The following is a 24,209-nucleotide window of genomic DNA, read 5'->3' as shown; positions in this document are numbered from 1 at the left end:
CCTTACGGCTCAGTTTGCTGTTAGCATTTAGAGAATGTGTATGGTTCACCATGCGTTACTATTTCCAAATATCAAATTTCTTTTGTCAACTCAGAATTCAAAAGGTGTTTTAGTGTGACTTATTTAATTTATGTAGAAGTCTGGATTCCAGGGTGAATGGTGGAACAGCGAGAGTAAGAATGGGCGACATGGCTGAAGAATAGAATCTACAATCTGTTTTATACCTGAATTTCTCAAAATTCTGACTTTTGATTTAGGAATTCTGACATCAAAATCTAAGAATTTCAAAATTCTGAGGTTAAAGTCACAATTCTGATTTCATTTCAAAATTTAGAAATCCAAAGTCATAATTCTCATTTTAATTTCAGAATTCTGACTTTTCTTTTTTTTTTTACTCTGGATTTCAAAATTCTGAAATTAAAATCAAAATTATAGTTTGAAGACATTGCCTTTCTTTTTAAAAAGAAAAAAGGATGCCTAAAGGTTTCCCAAATTACAAATCAAATACTAATTGAATTGCTCCACACATGGTTACAGAAAGTTATCTAGATTTAAATCAGAATTCTTACTTTAATCTCTTAATCCTGACTTTAATCTCAGAATCCTGACCTTAATGCTCATTCATGAGTCGTTACAAACTTTACCCCCAAGCTGTCTTCCTGCCGGTGTTGCCTCCAGTTGTGTCCCGTGTCGCTGAACATCAGCAGGTAGGACGTCAGCCAATCAGAGCTGCCGTAGCGGCCCTGCGTGGCGACGGCGGTGATCTGGGTTCGTCTCTGCAGATCCACCTCCAACCACTGGTACTTATCTGACCAGAGAGGAGACCAGCCTCCAGCTCCTGGACAAGTTACACAGAAAAACAACAATTCAGTTCAGATTCCTTCATCTAGTTTCAGTCATGAAGTAAAGATATTTATTGAGTTTGAATTCAATGACTTTAAAATCTGCAGCACACACTGTGTTGAGATTTTGCTGCGCTCGTCTTCAGCTCCATCCATCCATCCATCCATCCATCCATCCATCTTCTTCCGCTTATCCGAGGTCGGGTCGCGGGGGTAGCAGCTTCAGAAGGGAGGCCCAGACTTCCCTCTCCCCAGCCACTTCTTCCAGCTCCTCCGGGGGAATCCCGAGGCGTTCCCAGGCCAGCCGAGAGACATGGTCCCTCCAGCGTGTCCTGGGTCTTCCCCGGGGCCTCCTCCCGGTGGGACGTGCCCGGAACACCTCACCAGGGAGGCGTCCAGGAGGCATCCTGACCAGATGCCCAAGCCACCTCAACTGGCTCCTCTCGATGTGAAGGAGCAGCGGCTCTACTCTGAGTCCCTCCCGGATGACTGAGCTTCTCACCCTATCTCTAAGGGAGAGCCCAGCCACCCTACGGAGAAAACCCATTTCGGCCGCTTGTATCCGCGATCTCGTTCTTTCGGTCATGACCCAAAGCTCATGACCATAGATGAGGGTGGGAACGTAGATCGACCGGTAAATCGAGAGCTTCGCTTTTTGGCTCAGCTCTCTCTTCACCACGATGGACCGGTACAGCGCCCGCTTGACAGCAGACGCTGCGCCAATCCGCCTGTCGATCTCCCGCTCCCTTCTTCCCCCATTCGTGAACAAGATCGTTTTCAGCTCAGTTTTCTTATTCTGGGAAGCCACCCAAGCTGTTTACAAAGCTCCACATTTTATCCACAAGCCACCAGGACTGAGCACAATGTGGTTCAGAATAACTGGAAATCGTGTCTATTCACATTTCCACGCTGATATGACGGCAGTCACTGAGCTGCAACATTTGTCCTCTCCACAGTGATTAGCAGAACACGGTCGAGCCTCTGGAGGGAAACGCGCCTCGGTTCATCCTGACAGCAGCTGGAGCAACAGCTGGAGAGGGCATCCAGCTATGTATGAGGTTTGTTCACACCGTGTTCGCAGTGCAGGCTGGCAAAAATCCCATTAAAACTAAAGGAAGTGTGAAACGAGAATACACTGGTATGGTTTCTGTTGGAATAAAGCACCAAATCGGCTTATTGTTTTAATCTCAAGAGTATCACTTACGTAGTTTAGCATAAAAATACACACCCTCATTTATTGAATATGACTGTATTGACATTAAATTAAATAGTTGACAAGGAAAATTCGTAAAAAAGAAAGTATTTGGTAAAAAAGTCTACTCAAGTACTGAGTAACTGATCCAATTATCAGTCATTTAGTATCTAAAAATTATATAATTAGACGAACCAAAATATAAAGTTAAGCTAAATTTTTGGGATTTTAAAGACCAAAATGATAATAATTTAGTTAAGTAATAAAAATAATAAAACAGGCAAAAGAAAATTTTTCAAATCAGTTATTTAAATAAAAAACGTATGAAACTTTAACATGTGTGTGTCTGGTAAATTTTTGGTTAAAACATGTTTGTTTTTCATTCAGTGGGCAGAAAATCCAGAAATTTTACTTAGGTAAGAGTAGAAATACTTCATGATAAAATTACACAAGTAAAAGTAAGAAGTACAGCAAAGTAAAAATACTCCAAAAAGTACTTTTTCCCCAAAAAACATTACTCAAGTAAATGTAATTGAGTAAATGTAACTAGTTACTACCCCACTATGAGTACAATGAAAGGTAGTGAAGTTTGTTTTCTTTTAAGACAAAAACAAAAATCTTCTTATGATACTTGCTCTTCTTTTCAGCTCATATTTTATTAGACAAGTTTCTTAATTGTTTGTTTTGATGCTGTGTTTCTAATTTTATTTTATCAACAGGTCTCTCTTGTAAATGAGGTCAAATAAAAAAATATGCATACAGCTCTGGAAAAAATTAAAAAATGATCAGTTTCTCTGATTTTACTTTTTATATGTAACTTTTTATATATAACTACTGACAACATGTCTATGAAAGTCCAAGCAAAGATTTAGTATTTATTTGCAGAAAATGAGAAATGGTCAAAATAATGAAAAAGATGCAGGACTTTCAGAGCTCAAATAATGCAAAGAAAATAAGAAAATAAGTTTATGTTAATTTAGAAACAAGAATGTCAATGTTTTAACTCAGGAAAAGTTCAGAAATCAACATCTGGTGGAATAACCAGGAGATTTTTAATGGATTCACTGCAGTCGACTCTTCACTCACATTTCTTGTTGACATTATGAATATCAGTGTCTCTAGAAATGTACTTGATTTTGAAAGCTTTTTTTCTTTTTACTTCAAATTGTGATCATGGTTTGGTTGATTTCCATAATAAATCCACATTGGAAAATAATTTTTCATCACTATGAGATACAAAGCAAAGCAATCACTTTTGTCAATATGAAAAACAAATACAAGCAGTTTTCTTTTTTCCTTTAGAATAAAAACATTTTAGCATGCTGAAAACACGAAACAAGAGCTTTTCAATGGACGAGTCTTTGTCTCAGATTCTTTTTTTCTCTTTCCTGCTCATTATGGCATCTTGTAAAGGTCGAAGCTAATAAGTAGCTCAGTAAAAGACATAGACACTGACAGCTCAAGTGAAGAGCGCAGACAGGCCGACCTTTACTCATTACAGCCGGACTGGAGGCGACAGATGCAGAAAGAAAAGAGGATGAGAGCGTGACAAAGAGAAGAGGATCAACCCATGGCTACAGAAACAAGGAAAGCGTCAACATTGCCCTGATGGGCAACACATGAGGGATGAGTAGAAACTGGTGAATTTATTCAGCAGCTGTGGCTGAATAACCCTTTCCCCCTAAATATTATACCTTTTGTCAGACATTTTATTTTTTTAAGCTCCTGGTGGGTGAAACTCTTTGCTTCAGTTGTAATGACTCCAAAGCATTTGAACGACTCTTTGCGGTAATTGAGGTTAAACACGGGTCAGGAGGATTATAGCGCTGGTCTGCTGGACGTTCAAATTACCTCATTACCTCAGCAAATCGACTAACATCAAGACTCTGAACGGAGGCTAAGCTAGCTAAGCTAGCACTGAGAGAGGCAGGTGGCAACATTTTACTAAATATCAGAGAAATTTGATTTAAACAAATCAAAACACCACCGATTATAAATGATTTTAACTTCTAGCTGATGAAGTTAGAAGTTAACTTAACTGAATGAGGCCACGGACTTTTACTTTAAACCACCTTAAAATGCTTTACAGTGTAGTTTATTAAGGGTTGTTTTATTGTTTGTGTTGTTTTAACATCTATAGAATAAATAAATAAAACATCTACAATGCTTGTTTTTTGAGCAAAAGCATGATTTTAATTGGGAAACTATTTATCTGTATGATGAGCTATAACCAATTAATTAATCTGTGCAGAAACAAGCATGCTTGAACCGGGTTATTATTATTATTATTTTTTTTTTTTTTAACGTTTTCTAAAAAGCATCAGAATAATGTTGAAATATTCATATTACATAAGGTTAAATTGAAAATGAAAGTTCACCTACTGCCTTGAAAATAAAATTAAAGTCAACGAGAAAATTACTTTCTAACGCAGTTTGACGCAGACATTAATGTTCGCAAAGTAAATTCAACAAGAGATGTCTAATTATTGTTTTTAAGTTCTGATAGCTCGTTAATCTTCAATTGCCAGTTATTTTAATTTAATACTGTAATTTAAATCAAGTCATTATTTCACAATATGCAATAAAACTGACTTCATGTAGCTGAACATGGGCATATTTCTGAGTCATTTTCTCTCACTCTCTCTGCTGTTCTTATTTATTAGCTTTTTGTTTGTTTGTTGTTTTTTTACCAGTTATTTGTTAATTCTTACATTCTTACATTGTGTGTGAATTGTGATATATGCACTGACTGATGGCACCTTTTAAATTTCGTTGTCCTTGTGACAATGACAATAAAGATTTATCTATCTATTTATCAAGTTAAAATAACTGCTTATTTTAAGTTTAAAGAATTTAAATTATGAAGATATCTCATTAGGTATTTTATAAAATATTCCACTCAGGAACACAACTCGAGCAATTTGAAAATAGATTTTCCTCAACCATTGCTAACTGATGGATGCATTAAAACAAGTATTTGCCTTAAAACACACAAGAGGCATGTCAAAGTAATACACATCCACCTCACTACAACGCAGGACACAACAACATGCCACTAAGTATCCTGGGGAATAGTCCCCACTCTTTCAGTTTCCTTTAAGCACTTGGACTGTTTTTACTTTAAATCCAAATATGCTGCAGTTCAGCTTAGGTTGCCAGGTAACGGGCGGAATTCCACTGGGGCTGCTAGGTAACGGGCGGAATTCCACTGGGGTTGCTAGGTAACGGGCAGAATTCCACTGGGGTTGCTAGGTAACGGGAGGAATTCCACTGGGATTACTAGGTAATGGTATAGCCTCCACAGGGGTTGGGCAGTGGGTAAGGTTTTTGAAACTTCTCATTTTCCAGACACCAGAAAACATTAACTTACTGCCGAAAAACAGCTGGATGGGTTTTCTTTATCAAGTGAGCTAGTTCTTTTTGTTTTGTTTTGAAGCAGTAGAAACCCAAATGGAAGCGTAAAAATGAGCAAAATGTGAATTTATTTACCACATATGTGACCCCCAAGAAGTATGTTTTAGTGGAAAATTGTTGAGCAGTGAGAAAATGTTCCAGGTCAGGGTAACTCAAGGACTGATGTAAGACACTAACAGCATCTGATGCACTGGGAGCTAAACTTACACAAGTTTGTTTTCCCACACTCCCAAACCTGCTGCCATTAAAAGTCATAATCCATCACTAACACCACCAGTTCTTGGCCTGCGTCCTAGCAAAGAGCCAGGAGGAAACATCCAAAATAACACTGCTTTAATGCTGTCATGGTACCCCACATAAATACACACAGAATCAGTTGCAGTGACATATTTACTTACAGGAGAGGTTGAATAAATTATAGGAAAGCTTAGTGTACCCTCAGTATCTAGCCTATATTTTTACACTACTTTAATTTGTTTCAAACGTTGGTTTTTTTTCTAACAGGCAGAGGCGGGTAAAGAACTAAAAAACAGAACTCAAGTAAGAGTAGCACTACTTCAATATATGTTTACTGAAGTAAAAGTAAAAGGTAGCCAACCAAGAAATGACTTAAGAATAAAAAATATTTGGTAAAAAGTTTACTTAGTAACTGATCAAATTATCAATCATTCAATATTTTAAAATTACATAATGAGATGGTCCAAAATATAGTTAGTTTGAAATTTAGGTATTTTAAGGACCAAAATGACAATAATTCATATAAATAACAACAAATAAAATCAGGCCAAATAAAATTTTTACCCGAACCCATTGTAGATAGTTAAAAAATAGGAGGACTACATTTCCACAGAGATATTTTCAAAAAAGAATTTTTTTTGTGTGTATCACATTTTTGAGTTGAAAATTTGGTACTCAAAAATATCTAAGTTTTTTTTCTTTTAGAACATTTCTGAGAGTCATCTTAAAATTAAAAAAAATTCTAGCAAAGTTTCAACTTTTCAATTTCAGGAATTTACTTGTTTTTTCTAGAACATTTCTGAGATTAATCTCAAAATTTCCAATATTTTCGAGCAAATTTTGAATTCTGAAACTGAAATTTCAGGAATTTTATGCACATGAACAATGTGAATATGATATATCAGGTTAGGAAATTCAAAAGAAAAAAATATAACCAGAGTCAGCTGAATCTAAAGAGACAAACTAAGAAGGTTTGGAAGTATCTGTAATGTGAATGTGAAGTCTAATAAAGAGGATTACAACCCGAGTGGTAAAGTTACTTCATGCAGGACTGAAAACCCATAAAGACAACTAAAAACCAGCGATCAGCCCGAAACCTGGGAGTAGTGATGGACTCTGACCTGAACCTCCAGAGCCACATAAAAACAGTTACAAAGTCGGCCTTCTATCACCTGAAAAACATTTCCAGGATTAAAGGACTGATGTCTCAGCCAGATCTAGAGAAACTCATCCATGCGTTCATCTTCAGTCGCATTGATTACTGCAACAGCGTCTTCACAGGTCTGTCCAACAAATCAATCAAACAGCTGCAGCTGATCCAGAATGCTGCTGCTGGCGTTCTGACTAAAACCAGGAAGTTAGAGCACATAACACCAGTTTTAAAGTCCCTCCACTGGCTCCCTGTAGCTCAAAGAATAGACTTTAAAATACTGTTGTTAGTTTACAAATCACTGAACGGCTTAGCACCACAATACATTAAAGATCTGCTGTTGTTGTATCAACCTTCCAGACCTCTCAGGTTCTGGTTCTGGTTCTGCTCTGCATCCCCAGAACCAGAACCAAACGAGGAGAAGCAGCTTTCAGCATCTATGCACCACAAATTTGGAACAAACTTCCAGAAAACTGTAAAACAGCTGAAACACTGACTTCTTTTAAATCTCAACTAAAAACCCACCTGTTTAGGATTGTATTTGAAACGTAATCAATTACAAATTTATTGATGGAACTTTACTTAATGCTGTGTTTTGGTTATTGATTCTATGTTGCATTGTGTTTCTGTGTTTCTAATGATGTAAAGCACTTTGAAATGCCTTGCTGCTGAAATGTGCTATACAAATAAAATTTGATTGATTGATTGACTAGAGAAGCAAGTCTGTTAAAGAAACAGGTACGGTGAACGCTGCTTCAGCCTCCGACTGCAGCAGCAGCATAAAATCAGGACTGGCCCATAGAGATGCTAAGCATTCTGGGAATTTCACAGGCAGAGATGCATGATGGGAATCAGATGAAGATGGAGGTTATGAAGAAAAAGCACAGAGAAGTTTGTTTCAACAACACAATTGTTAATTATTGAATGGAAATTCAATAATTTCCATTTTGATTAATATTTCTTTAAAGGCAGTTTTGTTTACAGACTTCATAATTTAGTTTATTTGTGTGGTTTTTATTTCCATTTTATCTACTGTTTTGGGTTTTTTATTTTTTGGTTATTTAAATTTTTATTCCAGTTAAAGTGTTAAATGTTCCTTGCAAAATTAGAGCGTATTTGAGAATTAATTAACAAACAGCAATATTATCATTAAATGCAATAATTCCTGGGACAGTTTATCATCCAGCAAAATTTGTTGTTAAATTTGACATTTAATAATGGTTTTATTTTGACATATTTAGTTAGATTTCATCTGTGATTCACTAAATTGAGTGAAAATATATTATCAATGTTTATGTTTATCAACCTTTGATATGCATTTATAACAATTTATTTCATTATTTTGACTAAAAATGCTGCATAGAAATAGATATCTTACGTTACGATATTTTCTCTGGGATTATCCAAACAGGATATTTTTATTTCCCTGAATTCACAGAGAGGAATTTTAAAGCAGTACTGAAAGAAACCCTGGATAAATTGTTGTTAGTTGGATTTCATGAAGACATGAGGTGATATTTACCAGAATAATTAGATTTGTGGTGAGTCTGACTACCTGGGATTAAGAGGATTTCTGTGTAATCTCACCAGAAAACGTGATTAAGAAGGGAATCTGGAGCATAAACATCACACCAAGATCAATACCTGATTCTACGGCTTACATCGCCTTCGTAATTTAAACCTAGAGGCCATGTTAATGTTACGCTCGCTTTTCAAATCTAAATTAGAGCTTCCAGAAATTGATTGGTGATCACTCCATGTGTTTGAAGCCTGTTGCAGAATAATTAAACTGGTTTAAAGGTGCAACGGCCCAGTTAACTTGTTAAAACGACCATTAACATTTGCCTATAAATGTTAAATGTTGTCATTAACATTTAGCTACGAGGCAGAATTAAGTCATCTCCAGGTTTTCTCTCCAATGCACACAAGATTAGGCTATAAATATGATTAAACTATGTTACGGCACATACTATCAGCAATTTTGAGAGTCAAAGAGGAAAAAAATCTCAGGTGAAAAAGTCACAAAAAATAGATTTAAATTACCTGATTTTCTGTTTTTATTCAGTCGTCAGGTTTTGTCTTAAGGAAGAAAAGCTTTTCTAAAACATTCTGCTGCTGCGGATGTGAAACGCTGCTGCTTCATGATTTATCGAAGGGAACAAGAAAATTTGTTCCTCTGAACTGTTCCAAGATGGACCTGTAATAATCTATTAACCTTTCTGACCCTCTAGGACCAGACTCTAGAAGTAGCCATGATCTTCAGCCAGACTGGCCAATAACTCAAAATCTAAAGGGATCAAAGTGACCCGACGTGCGGCGCCAACCTCAGGAAACATAATAAAAACATTCCTTAAAGAAATAAACTGACTTATGGGAAAAACCTGACCGAATTTAGAGTCTGTGACATCAAATCTGCTAACGATGACAACCTCTTTTGGTCTTTTAGCTGGAAATGATCCAACAAGTTGTATTTTCTTTGAAAGTTTCTGCTATTCATCTTCCCAGAATTGAGCAGGAAGCTGCTCAGGTTCAGAATCTGTTAAACAAACTAAATAACACGAGGTGCTTTGGTTTTCAGTTGCAAATCCTGCAGATAAGTGTTTGTATCCTCACACACCATTCTGTGTTTTTCCACTGGGATACAAATCCGGAAGGCTGTGGGTAAATAATCCTGCTGCACCGGCTATCTGTGCATCCTACAGTGAAGCGTAATTCAGAAAGAGCAAACCTCAGACTAGCAGACACAGTTTGTGAAGTTTGCTGCACATTTGATGAGGCAACAATAAGGCAACGAACTAAACAAAAACAATTTGACCGAGTCATACATCAGGGCTGGAGGGCGGCGCATTACGGTGTAGATCAGTCGGTCCTGGAGGGCCGGCGTCCTGCGGCGGTTTAGTTCTCTCCCTGGTTTAACCCATCAGGATCAAACGATGTTTCCACCACCAGGGAGAGAACTACAACAAGCAGGACGCCGGCTTTTACTTTTAAAAAGTAAATTTGCAATAAAAAATAAATACCATTTTTTTAGGTTAATCTCAGAAATTTCTGAATTCCAAAAGTAAAAATTTTTTGAGAGAAACTCAAAAATTTTCCATTTTCTGTCAGGAGAATTTCTGAGATTAAATTCAAAAATTTTAAGTATTTTCTAGCAATTTTTTTTTTACTTTTCAAACTCTGAATTTTCTGTTTTTCCTCTAGAAGTTTCTTGAGAATAAACTCAAACTTTCTTCTTTTTTTTTGTGGAAAATTTCTGAGATCAATCTCAATATTTCTGACTTGAGTTTTCCGGTAAGACATTTCACCTTTTTTCTTAGAAAACCCCCCAGAAATTTCTACAAAATTTGTGAGATTAATCTAAATATTTCTGAGATTTTTTGTGGAAATTCACTCCTTTTTTAAAATTGTCCTAATACATTGGTGTACTTCACCAGTCATTATGTAAGCTTTATTAATTCAGAATACGCTAATTTAAATTAATTTGCTGCTTTATTCTACATCTATTTGATGTATTTCATAGAAAACACATGCAGGTGTGTTTGTTTCTCTGTCTGTGGAAACATATTTAACATCTACAGACACATTTTGGGTCTAACAAAGTCCCAAAAATGTTGAAAAGACTGAAAATTCTGCTGGTTGTATGTGTTTCTTCTTTTCCTTGCTTGTGGCAAAACAATTGCTTAGCATAATGAGAGCAGGTTGGTCTTTAAACCAGAGCCTTCTGCTTGAGGGCCACGGCTGATCTCTGACTCCGGCCTTCATCCGTCTCTTCGGGCCCTCAGCTCGGCTAAAGGAGCGGCTCTCTCTGTTCTGGGTCTGGGTCCCGAGACGCATGAATTATTCACCTTCACAGATGCGAGGCAGCTGCTTCACAAACTGTACAAGCACAGAGGGATGCAGCGCTGCGAGCTGCAGCAAGAGATTAAAGGCCAAAGTGTGTGAGCTGTCCAACCAGGACACATCCACATATGGGGACAAAACCACAAATCCAGGACAGTCCATGATCTCCAACATCCTCGCTGGCTCCTTTACATCTAGCAGTTTGTTCATGTTTTGTCATCAACAGCTGTTAGTCAAAAGTCAACTAGATAAGGATTTAGTTCTCAGCTTTTACCAGATTTATACGGCAGCATGTCAGTGACAACGCAGATAGAAAACAAAAAGGAGGAGTAAATTTCTGGCAAAAAACTCAGAAATGTTCAGATTAATCTCAGAAATTTTCTAGAAAAAAACATGAGCATTTCTGAGTTTCTTGTTGGCTGTGCAGAAGGTTCCACTTCTGCTTTTCAAACATGTATAGTTGTATAATTGGCATCTATGTGCAGCCATTTTCACATGCGAGTGTAAATGTTAAGTTTGGGGGAGAGGCCAGAAGCCTATTTCGATTCAAAGTGACAGAGAGGAGCTCAAAATATCAAAATCAAATTTTCTAAAAATGATTTTGTAGAAAAACTCTAATGAACATGTTTTGTGTAGACCATAGACGTATCCTAATCTGTTCAAGGAAGCAAAATAGGTCACCTTTAAGCCACTGTCAGCAACTGAGCTCCATAAATGGGGAAAGTTGCAGATTGGCAGAAGTTGCAGAAGCTGCCAAACAAACTCTTCACAAAGCCCGCATCAGCATCCAGCAGAGAGTTCAGGCTGGATTTTCCCCCCTGCTGTTCATGAATCACAACTCAATTTTATTCCCTTCAGAGATGAGATAGCGCTAAGGCGTTTTTGATGTACTAGTCTAATAAAGTTTCTATGAATTCCTCCGTGCAACACGAACGTTTAGCAGCGACAGTCAGCCGTAGTATCAATCTGCACGCCAGCCTCTCCGTCCCTCGGAGCGACCGCTCCGGCTGCGCGCCTGCAGTTTAGCTTTGTCTTTCATGTTTTGTTCTCAGCATCCTGGGAAAAGGCACACACACTCTCCGTTTACACCGCTGGGAAAACGCACAACTGCTGCCAACAAAACAGAACACATCTGAGGCAAAAAGCACAGTCAGTCAAGGTGCATTGGATTTTCCACACTCTGCTCCGAGCGCTGCACAGGCCTGAAGGTTGCTTCTTTAAAATTGATCCCAACAACCGGCCGAGCCACAGAAACTGCAAAGTGGCACAGATCTCTGTAGTTCTACATATTATCCTCACACAAATGTGGAAAAAACAAAATAAACAAACAGGAAATTCAGCCCTTTGTGACTAAAACTTAAGGAAAATTAGGAATGATTACCGTATTTTCCGGACTATGGAGTGCACCATACTATAAGCCGTACCTACAAATATTTAGAAAAAACCTGGAAATGTACATATATAAGCCGCTGGTATCTCCGCCGCTCTCGGTTTTCCATAAGGACCCAGTAGAGGCTGCATCCTAATAAATCTGCTGGATTTATTAAGGACGCAGCCCTCCGTCTCCAAAACCAAACCAGGGTTTCGTTTACGTGCAGCGGCTCTATGTCCCTCCTGTGCTGCCAGATCGATGGCCTCAACTTAAAAGCTGCATCATATGAGTTTGAAGAAATTTCTCGCCAGCATGTGCTTGTTCTAAATGAAAATTAGCACTTTCTTCTTTGATTTCCAATTTTGACTTTCAATGATTCACTTCCTGCTAAAGAGCCCCCTGGTGGTTGAAGAAAAATCCACACAAAAGACGCACCAGGCTGTAAGCTGCATGGTTCAAAGCGTGGGGGAAAAGTAGCGGCTTATAGTCCAACAAATAAGGTACTTGTTTCAAAAGATATTCTTGATAACAAAAAGAAACTTAAAAGAGGGTTTACGTGTAGTTAGAATAAAAACATCAGTTCTTCAGTTATTACAGCTAAAAACTACTGATCACAGTTTGAAATCTGTGATCAGTAGTGATGACCTCTGACCCGAACCTTCAGATTCACATAAAAACAGCTACAAGTTCAGCCTTCTGTCACCTAAAAAACATTTCCAGGATTAAGTACTGAGAGAAACTCCAGTGTGTCATCACAGATCGAAATGCTTTTGTTTATAAAAGAGTACATATATTGGCTTAGAGTAAATCAGTTTAAATTAAAGATCTGCTGTTGTCATAGCAACCTTCCGGACCCCTCAGGTCTTCCAAACACGGAGAAGCCGCATTCAGCTTCTATTAACCACAAATCTGGAACAAACTTCCAAAAAAAACCCAGCAAAACAGCCGAAACACTGAGTTCCTTTAAATCAACCTGGTTATACCTGCTTTTGATTAAAAAAACTGGAACATTGATCAACATACTTGATAAGTATTGATGATTTCGATGATCACACTTAACAAAATGTAATTTTTATTGATTGTTTCACAGCTATGAGGTAAAACACTTTCAGCTGCCGAGTTGGACACAAATGAACTTGAAGTTGTAAGACAAATAAATATTGGTAACTGATCAAAAAAATCTACCTATTTTTAATCTTCTTTTCTTTGCATATTTTTTATGTTAAACATGTTCTTAACGTAAACATTTTAGATACATAAGCATTATATTCTGATCTACTAAAAAAGATTAAACTCACAGGAAAATACATGTTTTTATTATTATTATTTACCTTTTCAGTACTTTATATAAATATTCTCTCCCACATTTTGTAACAATCTCAGTATGATTCATTCTGCTTATTTAATCAAATAAAGTGCCTTATGGTTTTACACTGCAGGTAACTGAGGCAACCATTCTCACGCAGAAAGAGAGAAATTGTGTTTCCACTCGAGTAAAACACAAAAGTATTTACATTTTTCTTTAAAAGCACACTGTGTACTTATTAAAAAGGCAGCCACTGAGCGTAAAATACCGACTTCGCCCTGTTTATGTGAGCCGTGACGTTAACTGCGTGGTGCAGCTTTTCATTAAAATGCACCCGAGAGGTCGGGTCACATTAATGCAAATCAATTTATCTGATTTTTTGTTGTTGTTTACAATGAAGATTGAAGTCTGTGAGTTTAAAGCAGTTGAAGGGAACATTGCCTAATTAATGACTTCATACCCTGAGAACATTTTCAAATTGTGTCCATTACTGCGATGTAACAACACAAAGAAAGTTCTGCACATCTGTGAAGTGAAAGAAAAAGTTTTCTGAATTTTTTCACAGCAAAAAGTGTTGAAAGCAAATTTGTTTTGTACGGAAGCATTTAACTGCCATTACTAAGACAAAAAAACAAAAAAATTGGTAAAATAATAAAGCTTCTGATGGTGATTAGATGTAAAACTAGAACTTTTCTAATTATAACAAGAAAGATTTTTGTTTCAACTACAGATGCACTAATCCACTTTCCTCACTTACGATACCAATACCAATATCTGAGGATTAGTATCGGCCGATACCGATCCAGCACAAAAAAATGGTGCAAAACTGACTTAAAATATTGATTTATTTAAAACACAGAAATAAATATATTTTAAAAAATTATAATAAAAATCCGAAAGTGACAAAAACAACAGGTTGATTGGCCAAATAAGTAAGAATAAACTGAAACAAATCTTCTTTCAAATGATTCAGAAACTGCAGTTAGGAATTATAAATATAATGTAAAATAAATAATAAAGTGTGACTTCGCTCAGAACATGAAGCATAAAGTTAGGCTGCATAGATACGCCCTTATGGATGGGGAACATTGTCATTGATAGCTGATCTAGAATTGTTTTCCACACTGGGATGAATTAATTTTTCTAATTTTTGTGCTTTGCATACATGTGTTTAATTTAGATTCCAATGAAACACATTGACAGATGAAAAGTTAAAGGGGTGTAGAAACTTTTGGAAGGTACTGAAAGTCTGACAATTTAATTTATTAAAGCTACAGCTTGTGATATTTATCCTAATAAAGCGTCTGAATGCACAATGTTTTATTTTGTGTTAGTATGGCTGCCCTCTCCTGAATTACATCAGTGTTGAAAGTCTGTAGAGACGAATAACATTTCCCAAAGCCGGGTCTGGCAGAGCGTTGCAGCTGGTTTTTAACTGCAAGCTGTTTCAGAAACCGCTCACCTTCTCTTCTGTTGACTTTGGCGAAGCCCGGTCCGTGACTGGTTGACAGCTGAGAGGAGCTCCTGAAGGACGACGGCGGCAGATTGGACACCAGAGGGTTGTCACAAACTTCTGCTGACCAATCACACACCAGAAAAGACAGAAGAGATACAAATCAGTATTTAGCATTAAAAAAAATTCATGAAACTCACAGGGCTACGAGAAAAAGAAAAATCTGACTTTAATCTCAGAATTTTGACTTTAATTACAGAATTCGATTTTTTCCCCATCAGAATTCTGACGAACTGAATTCTGACTTTAAATTCTGACTTTTTTTCTCAGATTTTTGACTTTTTTCCTCAGAATTCTGATTTTTTTTCAGAACTCCAAATTTAATTTCACAATTCTTACTTTAATCTTAGAATTTTAATTATTTTTCAGAATTCTGACATAAATCTCTGAAATGCGACTTTTTTCCTAAGAATCCTAATTTTAATCTCAGAATTTTGACTTTAATCTTGAATTCCAATGTTTCTTCCACAGAATGTAGATTTTTTTCTTCTCGTATTTCCAACGTTTGTCCTCAGAATTCTGGCTGTTGATTTCAGTAACTAGCATAAAATTTCCAGGCTACAATGTGAAATGCTTTTTTTTGTTTTTTTGCCAATCATTGCCGATGGATGAATAACAATTTCTTGCTGGATAAAGTAAAACACATTTTCAACAAGTAGCACAAAATGATCGTTGGTGAAAGTTCGGCAAATTATTGTGTACAAAACAGACAAATGGGCAAAATGGAGGAAAAGTTGATGTATGAATCAGAATAAACTAAACTGTAGGTAATCGTTCATTAAATTTGCTAAAAAAGGTTTCAACAGTATTTACCAGGTTTTGAGAACAGAGTAGCATTTGGCTCTGGAGCTCTACTCAGTAATAGCTAATTGTTTATTTTGTTAAAAAACACGTTAAAGCAACGTAACGTAGTGAAAAGAAAACTAGGGCAGAGGAACTGAAGTTTACTGCTGAATTTATTGTTCCTCTTGGAGCTGCAGCCAAGTGAAGGTGAGATAAGGTGAATTTAGCAAATGAGTCTCACACACACACACACACACACACACACACACACACATAGAGAAAATCCACTGATGGGTGAAATGAAGAAAGGAGTTGATGGTGTCACTGCATTACTTAAAGGCAGCAGCAATAAATGCCCAGATGAGGCACTGAGCCAAACTCCTCTGCATTTCTGCTCATATTTTATTCCTTCTTCAATTAACTCCAGGTGTCCTCCTCTGTTCACCCCCTCACCCCAAAGACATACAGCGACCTCTGACCTTTCTGTTTATTTTTCACAACAAGTTCGAATCAATAATAGAATAGATTAGTATATGACAATCACATTCCTTCTTTAACAATCAGAGACGACTGGCAGCAAAACGTGTAATTGCTGCCATATTTTAAACTAAATCGATAATAAGTTGAACTAAGATAAAACATAATATATTTAAATCAGATGTTTGATTTGGCCTTCATGTTGGCGCCTGACATTATATAGAGAATTGAAGACCAACACATTTTGAATTCATCCATCCATCAGGTTAGATAGAAATCAATGAACAGTTTAACCCTTTAAGACCCAAACAAAGAAAAACATTTAAAAAAACAAAATGGTTCAGCCTGGTAGACGGTTTTTGTAGGAGTAATTTGGAGATTAAACCATGTTTTCATATTTTTTTGTTTGTTCTTGTACAGTTTAACTAAATATATTACTTTCCATAAAAAATTGCACAATAAATGAAAACAAGCTCAATAATTTCCGTTAGCATCATTTTTTGATTTTCTCTTTTCTCTGTTTCTCCCCAAAACTGGATGATAAAAATATTTTCTCTGTTTCTTTGGTCTCAACTAGACTTTTTTTTTGTTTACAAAAACTTCATGATTCATTTTATTTGTCGTTTCTGTGGTTTTGTTTATTTATTTAGGATATTAAAAATATCTTCCAGTTTCAGTGTTAAATGTTTTTTTTGATCCTTGAGAATATGTTCATGCATCATTACGCTGTTACAATTATATTACCTGAAAAACAACAATATCGCAACTACTAATAATATTAATTGATTTATTTTTATTCTTAATATTGAAAAAAATGAATAACTTTTTTTTCTTTTCTAACAAAATGGCAGCGCCTCTACTGGCTGCAGGAACTCATGTCTTATGTTGTTTGTTTGTGTTTTTATTCCCATTCCTGTTGTGTTTTATTTTGGATATTTTAAATATTTTCCAGTTGAAGTGTGATGTATTCTGTACAAAATTAAACTTTCCAGGACTTTGCATTATTGTGGCCGGTCTAGATACCATGCAGCAGCAGCAGCAGCAGGTTGAGGGTTTGATTAAAACTTTGCCTCCTCTCCATGCGCCTGTATGGATTCTCTGCAGGTTCTGCGGTTTCCTCCCAGTCCGACACGTGTGGGTCGGGTTAATTGGTCTCGCTGAGCTGCCTTTAGGGAGTGAATGTGTGTGTGCACATAGGTTGTTTATCCTGTGTGTCACCTGTGATAAAATTGCAGAAGTTGCTAATTTACGGCTGTAGACACTAATGAATCTTTGCAGCTCAAGACTGAGTTTATTTGCCTTTACTAAGATTTGGAAAATCTTTTTAGGAACTTTAGCTGAACTTTTAATCTCTGTGGGTAAAAACCGTTACTGATTTAGTTAAATCTGTCCCCACAGAAACAGAACCAAACATGGAGAAGCAGAATTCAGCTTCTCGGACCACAAATCTGGAACAAACTTCTAGAAAACTGCAAAACTGCGGCAACACCGAGTTCCTTTTGATTCCTAGTAACTGGAACATTGATCAATATATTTGATGATTCACAAAACGTAATTTGTTTTAGAAATGTGCTATAAAAACTAAACTTGACTCGATCTATTCAGACTTTTTTATAGTAAATACACAGTTTAAAAATACACTGTAAACCGTTACTTTGTATTTACTTGAAAAAGGTGAGTGATTTCGACATGAATTTGGTTGAGGCTTTGCTAACATTCAACTAAACTAAGTCCAGTGAATCTTTGGGTGCATAGTGAATTACAAATTTGATTATAATCAAATAAATTAAGTGGATTTAACTTTTATTGTGTAGTTATATTTAATATTTGCTTAATATATTCAATAAATACAGGGTTGTATATATTTTTTTAAGTAAGGATGACTAATTAGGTTTTACAGTGTGCATTTAAGACAAAGTATATTTAGAATAAAAACAACATTTTAGTAAAAGTATTAAACATCAAAATGAAAAAGCCCTGGGAAGGAGAAAAGCACCTTATTATCAGATGTTTTTAGCAAAACCACTGAAGGACAACATGCTGATAAATCGAGCTTAGATTAACTAAAAGCATTATTTCTTAATTGTTTTTTATGTAACTTCTTACAATAATCAAATATGTTTTACATTTCAGCTGTGTAAGAAAATTATTTTTCTTACACAGCTCATGTTGCTACACAACGATGACATGATAACAGATTAAACTGAACAATAAATTGTCCCAAAAAATATTGCGATTAATAATATTGTTGTTTTGAGACCATTTTCCACTAATAACGGTGTAATAACATCCAACACTTATGCCTGGCACAATAACTTTCACTGGATGATAAATGCAGCAGAAATTATTGCAATAAATGATAATATTGTTTTGAGACAATTTTCTATAAAATATAACAATAATGGCATAATAATGCAAAAACACAGAGGAATATCACGATAAATTTTGCTGGACGATAAATTTACCCAGAAATTATTGCTTTAAATGATAATATCGTTGCTGTTATTGGTGTAATAACACAAGTACACTAATGCCTGGTAAATTGTACTGGATGATAAATTGCAGCAGAAATTATTGCAATAAATGATAATATTGTCATTTTGAGACAATTTTCTATAAATATAACAATAATGGAAATAATAATAATGCAAGTACTGAGGACTATCACGATAAATTTTACTGTATAAATTGTTACAAAAATTACTACAATAAACGATGTAATTATTATTGCATTGAGACAATTTTCAACTAACACAATGACAGTACTGTTAAAGTGTAAGTGCATCAAGGCCTGCCGCAACAAACTACCACAGTAGTTTTTGTGATTAACGGTAATATTACTGCTTTGAGACCTTTTTCCAGTAATGTACTGATAACGACGCAGTTTTCCCTCTCAAACACTAATGAACTTTAATTTTGTTCACACTGGAACTGGAAGAAATTTTAACACAATAAAATAAAAAGAAACCACACAATCAAAATCATAGATAAAATGGATTATGAAGTTTCTGCAAACAAAAGTGGCATTAAAAGTATGAATAATCAGAATGGAGAGTAATGTCCTTTTTTTAATGCATCATGCGATAAATCGATTAATTACAACAGGCTTATTTCTACTATGTTGCAGTTTCAGAAACTGTTGCTGTGACTTTAGCAGATTGTGAGTGGTACTGGAGCTCACAGCTACTTATCTGACCTAAAGACAGAACCATTTGATAAACGGGTCGGTTTTTAAAGAGGCGGACTTCCACACAGGAGCCGGCCTTTTGCAAACACAAAATACCCCCGAGTCACAGAGGCAGATGGATGGCAGGCAGCTCTCTGTCACTTTTATCGCTAAATTATTTGTCCCTGAATTAATAAATCCAGACTCATGAATGGCACCACAAGCTGCTGCCACCTTTATGCAACCTTGATTTAATTGGAACCTTTTATGACTCAACTTCTGCTGAACACATGACATTAAGTGAACTTGATTTATACCACACAAGTATGCACTGACCTCTGATTTGCTCTCCGAAAGTCGTTCATCCTATGATGGAGCACGAGGGACAGAAAAGGTTCAGGCAAAATGTCTCTCCCATTCAAATTAAATAGAATTTATTCACAGGTTTATGGTCTCTCTATGCAAACCAGCAGTCTATTATAAGTCCTAGAGAGGCAGAGTCGTTATGAAGCGGGGAGATAACCTCAAATTGAAACCAACTTCTCTCCCAGCATGTTTTTTTATCCACCTATTTTCTGTGAGGCTGGGTGCAAGTGGAAAAAACAACAACTGCTTAAAGTTATCCATGCAGTCGCAAATTCTTAAATAATCAAAAAACCAGCCCACATCCTTATCCACATGAGCATTACCCAGGTAACCCTGCTGCATCTCCAGAGCAATAATCAACCTGGAGGCGGAATAATATATTATTTTAGAGTAAGCAAAATATACGTCTAGCTGCGCATGAAAGCAGGTTGGGATGGAAGCAGAAAAACAAAACCAAACAACAGAGGAGGGAGATGTAAGAATGACGAAAATCATGATCACCTCGTTATATTTCATGGTGGCAACGATACTGACACAAATCAGTAAGAGAAAAATGCAAAAACCTCTTAGTTAAATGTCCGTCTGACAAAACTTTTCTCATCAAGTGGGTCCAATCAGCTGGTGGGAACCGGCTCTGGGACAAGTTTATAAATAAAATTAAAATAACAACATTTTCATGTTTTAAAGCCATAAACAGTAAATAAGTGGGTTTAAAATGCTCTAACAGGATAACACTGAATAGATGTGTTACTGTTGCTAGGGACGCACCGCTTCACTTTTTTCACTTCGGATACCAATAGTTTGGTCAAATATGTAAAAACACCACAACTTCCATTTGTTCAGTCTGTGCAATTATGAGTAAATAATTTCATTAATTGGATTAATCGTAATTAATCATTTAATCAGGGACTAAATCTGGTCTAGAATGGCCAACTAAACTTAAAGAATGGCCTTTTTTCAGTCTGTATGTTCCAGTTAATGATTAATTGATCAATGAATTAGTTAATTATTATTTCAATAATCAATTAATCACAATTAATCATTTCAGCCCTCAACACCTTTGTGGTTAAGGGCAAATGATGGGTCAATTTGAGAAAGTAGATCTGGACTAGAGTGGCCAATTAAACTTGTTGGATGGCTGTTTTTGTCCTCTAGAGAATGATTAATTGATCACCAACTTGGTCAGTGATTATTTCAATAATCGATTAATTACAACTAATCCGATAAATCATTTCAGGTCCTTAACACTTCTGTGGAGAAGGGAAAATATTTCTCAGTTTGAGAGAGTAGATCTGGACTAGAGTGGCCAGTGAAGCTTGCTGGTGTAAACAGAAAGGGAGGAGATGATGTCAGGTGTTTTATAGAGGAAATAATTGCCATCTGTTGCAGTTACAGTATGTCTGATGGGAGAGCTGCATGAAAAAAACAATTACTTCCCAAGCCTGTAAATGTCAGCGATGCACACAAGGTCTGAAGAAGAGAAGGTCTGGCAGTGAAACGTCTAACGACGCAGCGCAGGCTGCGACGACGCAGCGCAGGCTGCGACGACCCAAGACAGACGCAGTACGGATTATTTACCCAACAGGCTTGTTCAGGTTCAGATTTACAAATCCGCATGATTGAGCAGCTCAAGGAAGAAAAGTTTTAGTGTGGATGTGACTAAAAGGCATTACACAGATCTAGAGAGAATACACTGAAAAAAATCTAGAGTGACATTTACGCAGAAAAACCTAGGCAAGTTTTTACACTCGGACTTTTTGAAGTGAACATCACAAAGATTTTAATTTTGCTTTGTAATAAGACGAGTTTTTAACAAACACGTTTAGGTGAATTTTAGTTGCACATTTGTACAAAATAGATTCTTGTTTTGGGTCATAAAGAGGAGTAAATTTCTGCCAAAAATCTCAGAAATTTTTAGATTAAATGTCTAGAAAAAACTGAGACATTTCTGAGATCAAAACCTTGACATTTTTCTAAAAAAAACAAACCCCACAAACTTTAAGATTAATCTCAGACATTTTCTAGAAAACTTGGAAATTTCTGAGTTTCAAAAATTTGATTTTCAACTTCTGAATCTCAGACATTTTCAAGTTTTTTCAGAACATTTCTGAGATTAATCTCAAACTTTCTGATTTTTTTTTCTCGCAATTTTTTTGACTGAGAAAATAGATGAAGCTTTGACCCTTAGATGGCTTAAAACAGTTTCTGTGACAAATTAAGACGAGGTTTAAGTAGTTGGTGCGGCTGGTAGCACAATGCATTGTGGGATACCTTGCCAGCCAATCCCTACTGCCATATACTTCAAAACAACTAAGTTAATTATTAAAATGTGTTTTAAAAGCGCTTAATGTAACTATGTTATAATTGATTGAATTAATGTCAACATTGCAATCCCTCTTGACCAAAATCAAGTTTTCAATCTTTTTCAATTAAACACAGTCTTAAAATTTACAGTGTTTTGGACATTGTGAATTAATGTCTGGTTCACTTCTACAACACAATTAAATTTTACATGCATTCGTTAAGTTGATAACTTATTAAAATAGTTTAGTTCCTTCTACTTTGCATGTCATATTAAATTTACTTGCTCTACTTTTGTGTGATACAGATTTACTAATTAATTCAAAGTAACACAATAAATTTACCATGCTATTTTAAAGTAAAGGTGCTAACATTATAATTTGTAGTAAACTTTACAAAATGGGACCAAAAAGGTTTTTTTGTCAGTGTAAAACTGAAGGAACTTTCCACCCTTTTTGTAGCTTTATCTATCATTTGATTTCCAAGCTCTTTTATTGCCTCTAAGGATTAATCTTTACAAAAGACAGATAAATAAAAGCTGTAATTGACTGCCAATGTAAATACATCCTGTGAAAACCACCAGTTATTGTTTGTAATTGTTTGTTATGGTCTTCATGTTTGAGTTGCAGAGGGAATTATAACTTAGGAAACATAATTTACCTGTTTCATAACACTGCAGATCAATTTCAGCCCATGATATTCCCCCTTTAAAAGCTGTTATCTCTCCCAAACAATCAATAAAGCTAAGAAATAACAGAGCCTATCGATGCTTCTCTTCCCCGTCCTCCTCCTGGATCCATCTATCGATTCCCACAATCGATTTCAGATCCATCTCCAGCTGATTGAACACTTCTGAAAGTATTTTGATACAGTAATCATTAGATTTCACTGAGTAATCCCAACTGTGCAAGTCTTGAAACTATGAGTCCAAAACCTCCCATGTTTAAACAAAACAAATCACAGGAATGTAGAAACTCAACAGAGTAATGATCCATGGAGAAAATAAAGTGGTTTCCTTTAAAATAATCCCTGTCCTCAAAAATCAACTCACAAGGTATTTTCTGGAAGCTTATTAGAGTATAAAACTGGAGCAAAGCAGCAGAAGAATCCCCCTGTTAAATCTTTACTCATCTCCTCTGACAGACTCTCTCTTTTTCTTTCTCTCTCTCTCGCTTGCTTTCGAAGAAAACATGAAATGTTTCAAAGGGAAACTGCTTTTATTTTTGCTTTAAAACTTTCAGAATCGGGTCACTGACCGAAGAGCATCTCCTAAGGCTGCAGATTAGATCTGTCTCTAATCTGAAGAATTAGACAAAATTGGTTATTCTGCGATTAAAATTCATGATACATCTGTTTCTGCTAAAATTTGCAAGATGTGAAATTTTTCATTAAAAGAGGGACATTTGTTTGTTTTTGTTGTTTTCAGCATCCTTAGTAATTGAATGTACTCAATGCTCTACTGTATCGAGTCATTTATATCGTCCACCTGAACTTAAATCCTACTTTGGTAACATAAATTACCTCCCAACCGCCTTAAAATGACCCAAAAAGTTGCGTGAATAACGAGCAGCACCAGAAGCGCACGAGCCACTCACCTTCTCCATGTGTCCCGCGTGAACCAAGCAGCGCTGAGGCGACAAACGCGATAATCCCAGCAAGTATTTGACTCCTCGGAGACATGCTGAAGCGCCAGGATGCTGAAGAGCGTAACTCCGCTTGTCAGGAGGCAGCCGATCCGTCCGCCGCTGCTCCTCTCCGGCTCCGCTCCGGTGCGCCGTGCCGCGCCGTGCCGCGCTGCAGCAGAGCCTGCAGCAGGGTGTAGAGGCTGGCCAGCAGCCGGGCAGAGGGACGGATGCTCTTACACCGACTACCTTGTGTCAATTAGAGCACGCAGGGAGAGGCAGGGGGGATTTTATGAGGCTTTGGCAGGTCCGAGCCAAAAGCACAACCGCTGCTTCCGAGAAGCTGGCGGATTTAAGACTTCCAGTCAGAGAAAGTCCTTAGTTCAGCACAGAGAGCAGCAGGCTGCGCTACCTTTAACTCTTTAGGTAGCTCCCAACGGTGTGTGTGTTATACAGAGGTGGGCAAAGTACCCAGAAATTGTACTCAAGTCAGAGTAGAACTACTTCAACATATTTTTATTCATTATAAAAAGTAGCCATCCAAGAAATTACTGAAGAGTAAAACAGTGTTTGGTAAAATGGCAAGTCAAGTGCTGAGTAACTGATCAAATTATCAATCATATCGTTA

At 36.5% G+C, this 24,209-nt stretch overlaps 1 protein-coding gene across 1 annotated transcript in view; it reads right to left on the bottom strand.

Annotated features, from left to right (window-relative positions):
* The window catches only part of LOC114151586 (contactin-associated protein-like 4), an 87,507-nt gene extending 63,550 nt beyond the window's left edge, over nucleotides 1-23,957 (bottom strand). The window contains exons 1-3 of the mRNA XM_028028893.1: nucleotides 23,555-23,957; nucleotides 14,816-14,926; nucleotides 645-838 (exon numbers count right to left, since the gene is read on the bottom strand). Coding sequence (XP_027884694.1) covers nucleotides 645-838; nucleotides 14,816-14,926; nucleotides 23,555-23,639 — 390 coding nt within the window. The 5' untranslated portion in view covers nucleotides 23,640-23,957. The remainder of the gene's footprint in view (nucleotides 1-644; nucleotides 839-14,815; nucleotides 14,927-23,554) is intronic.
* Between the last annotated feature and the right edge of the window lie 252 nt (nucleotides 23,958-24,209).

The sequence above is a fragment of the Xiphophorus couchianus genome, chromosome 9 (genome assembly GCF_001444195.1).
Source record: "Xiphophorus couchianus chromosome 9, X_couchianus-1.0, whole genome shotgun sequence".
NCBI lineage: Eukaryota > Metazoa > Chordata > Actinopteri > Cyprinodontiformes > Poeciliidae > Xiphophorus > Xiphophorus couchianus.
This window is presented reverse-complemented; position numbering and strand designations above follow the sequence as displayed.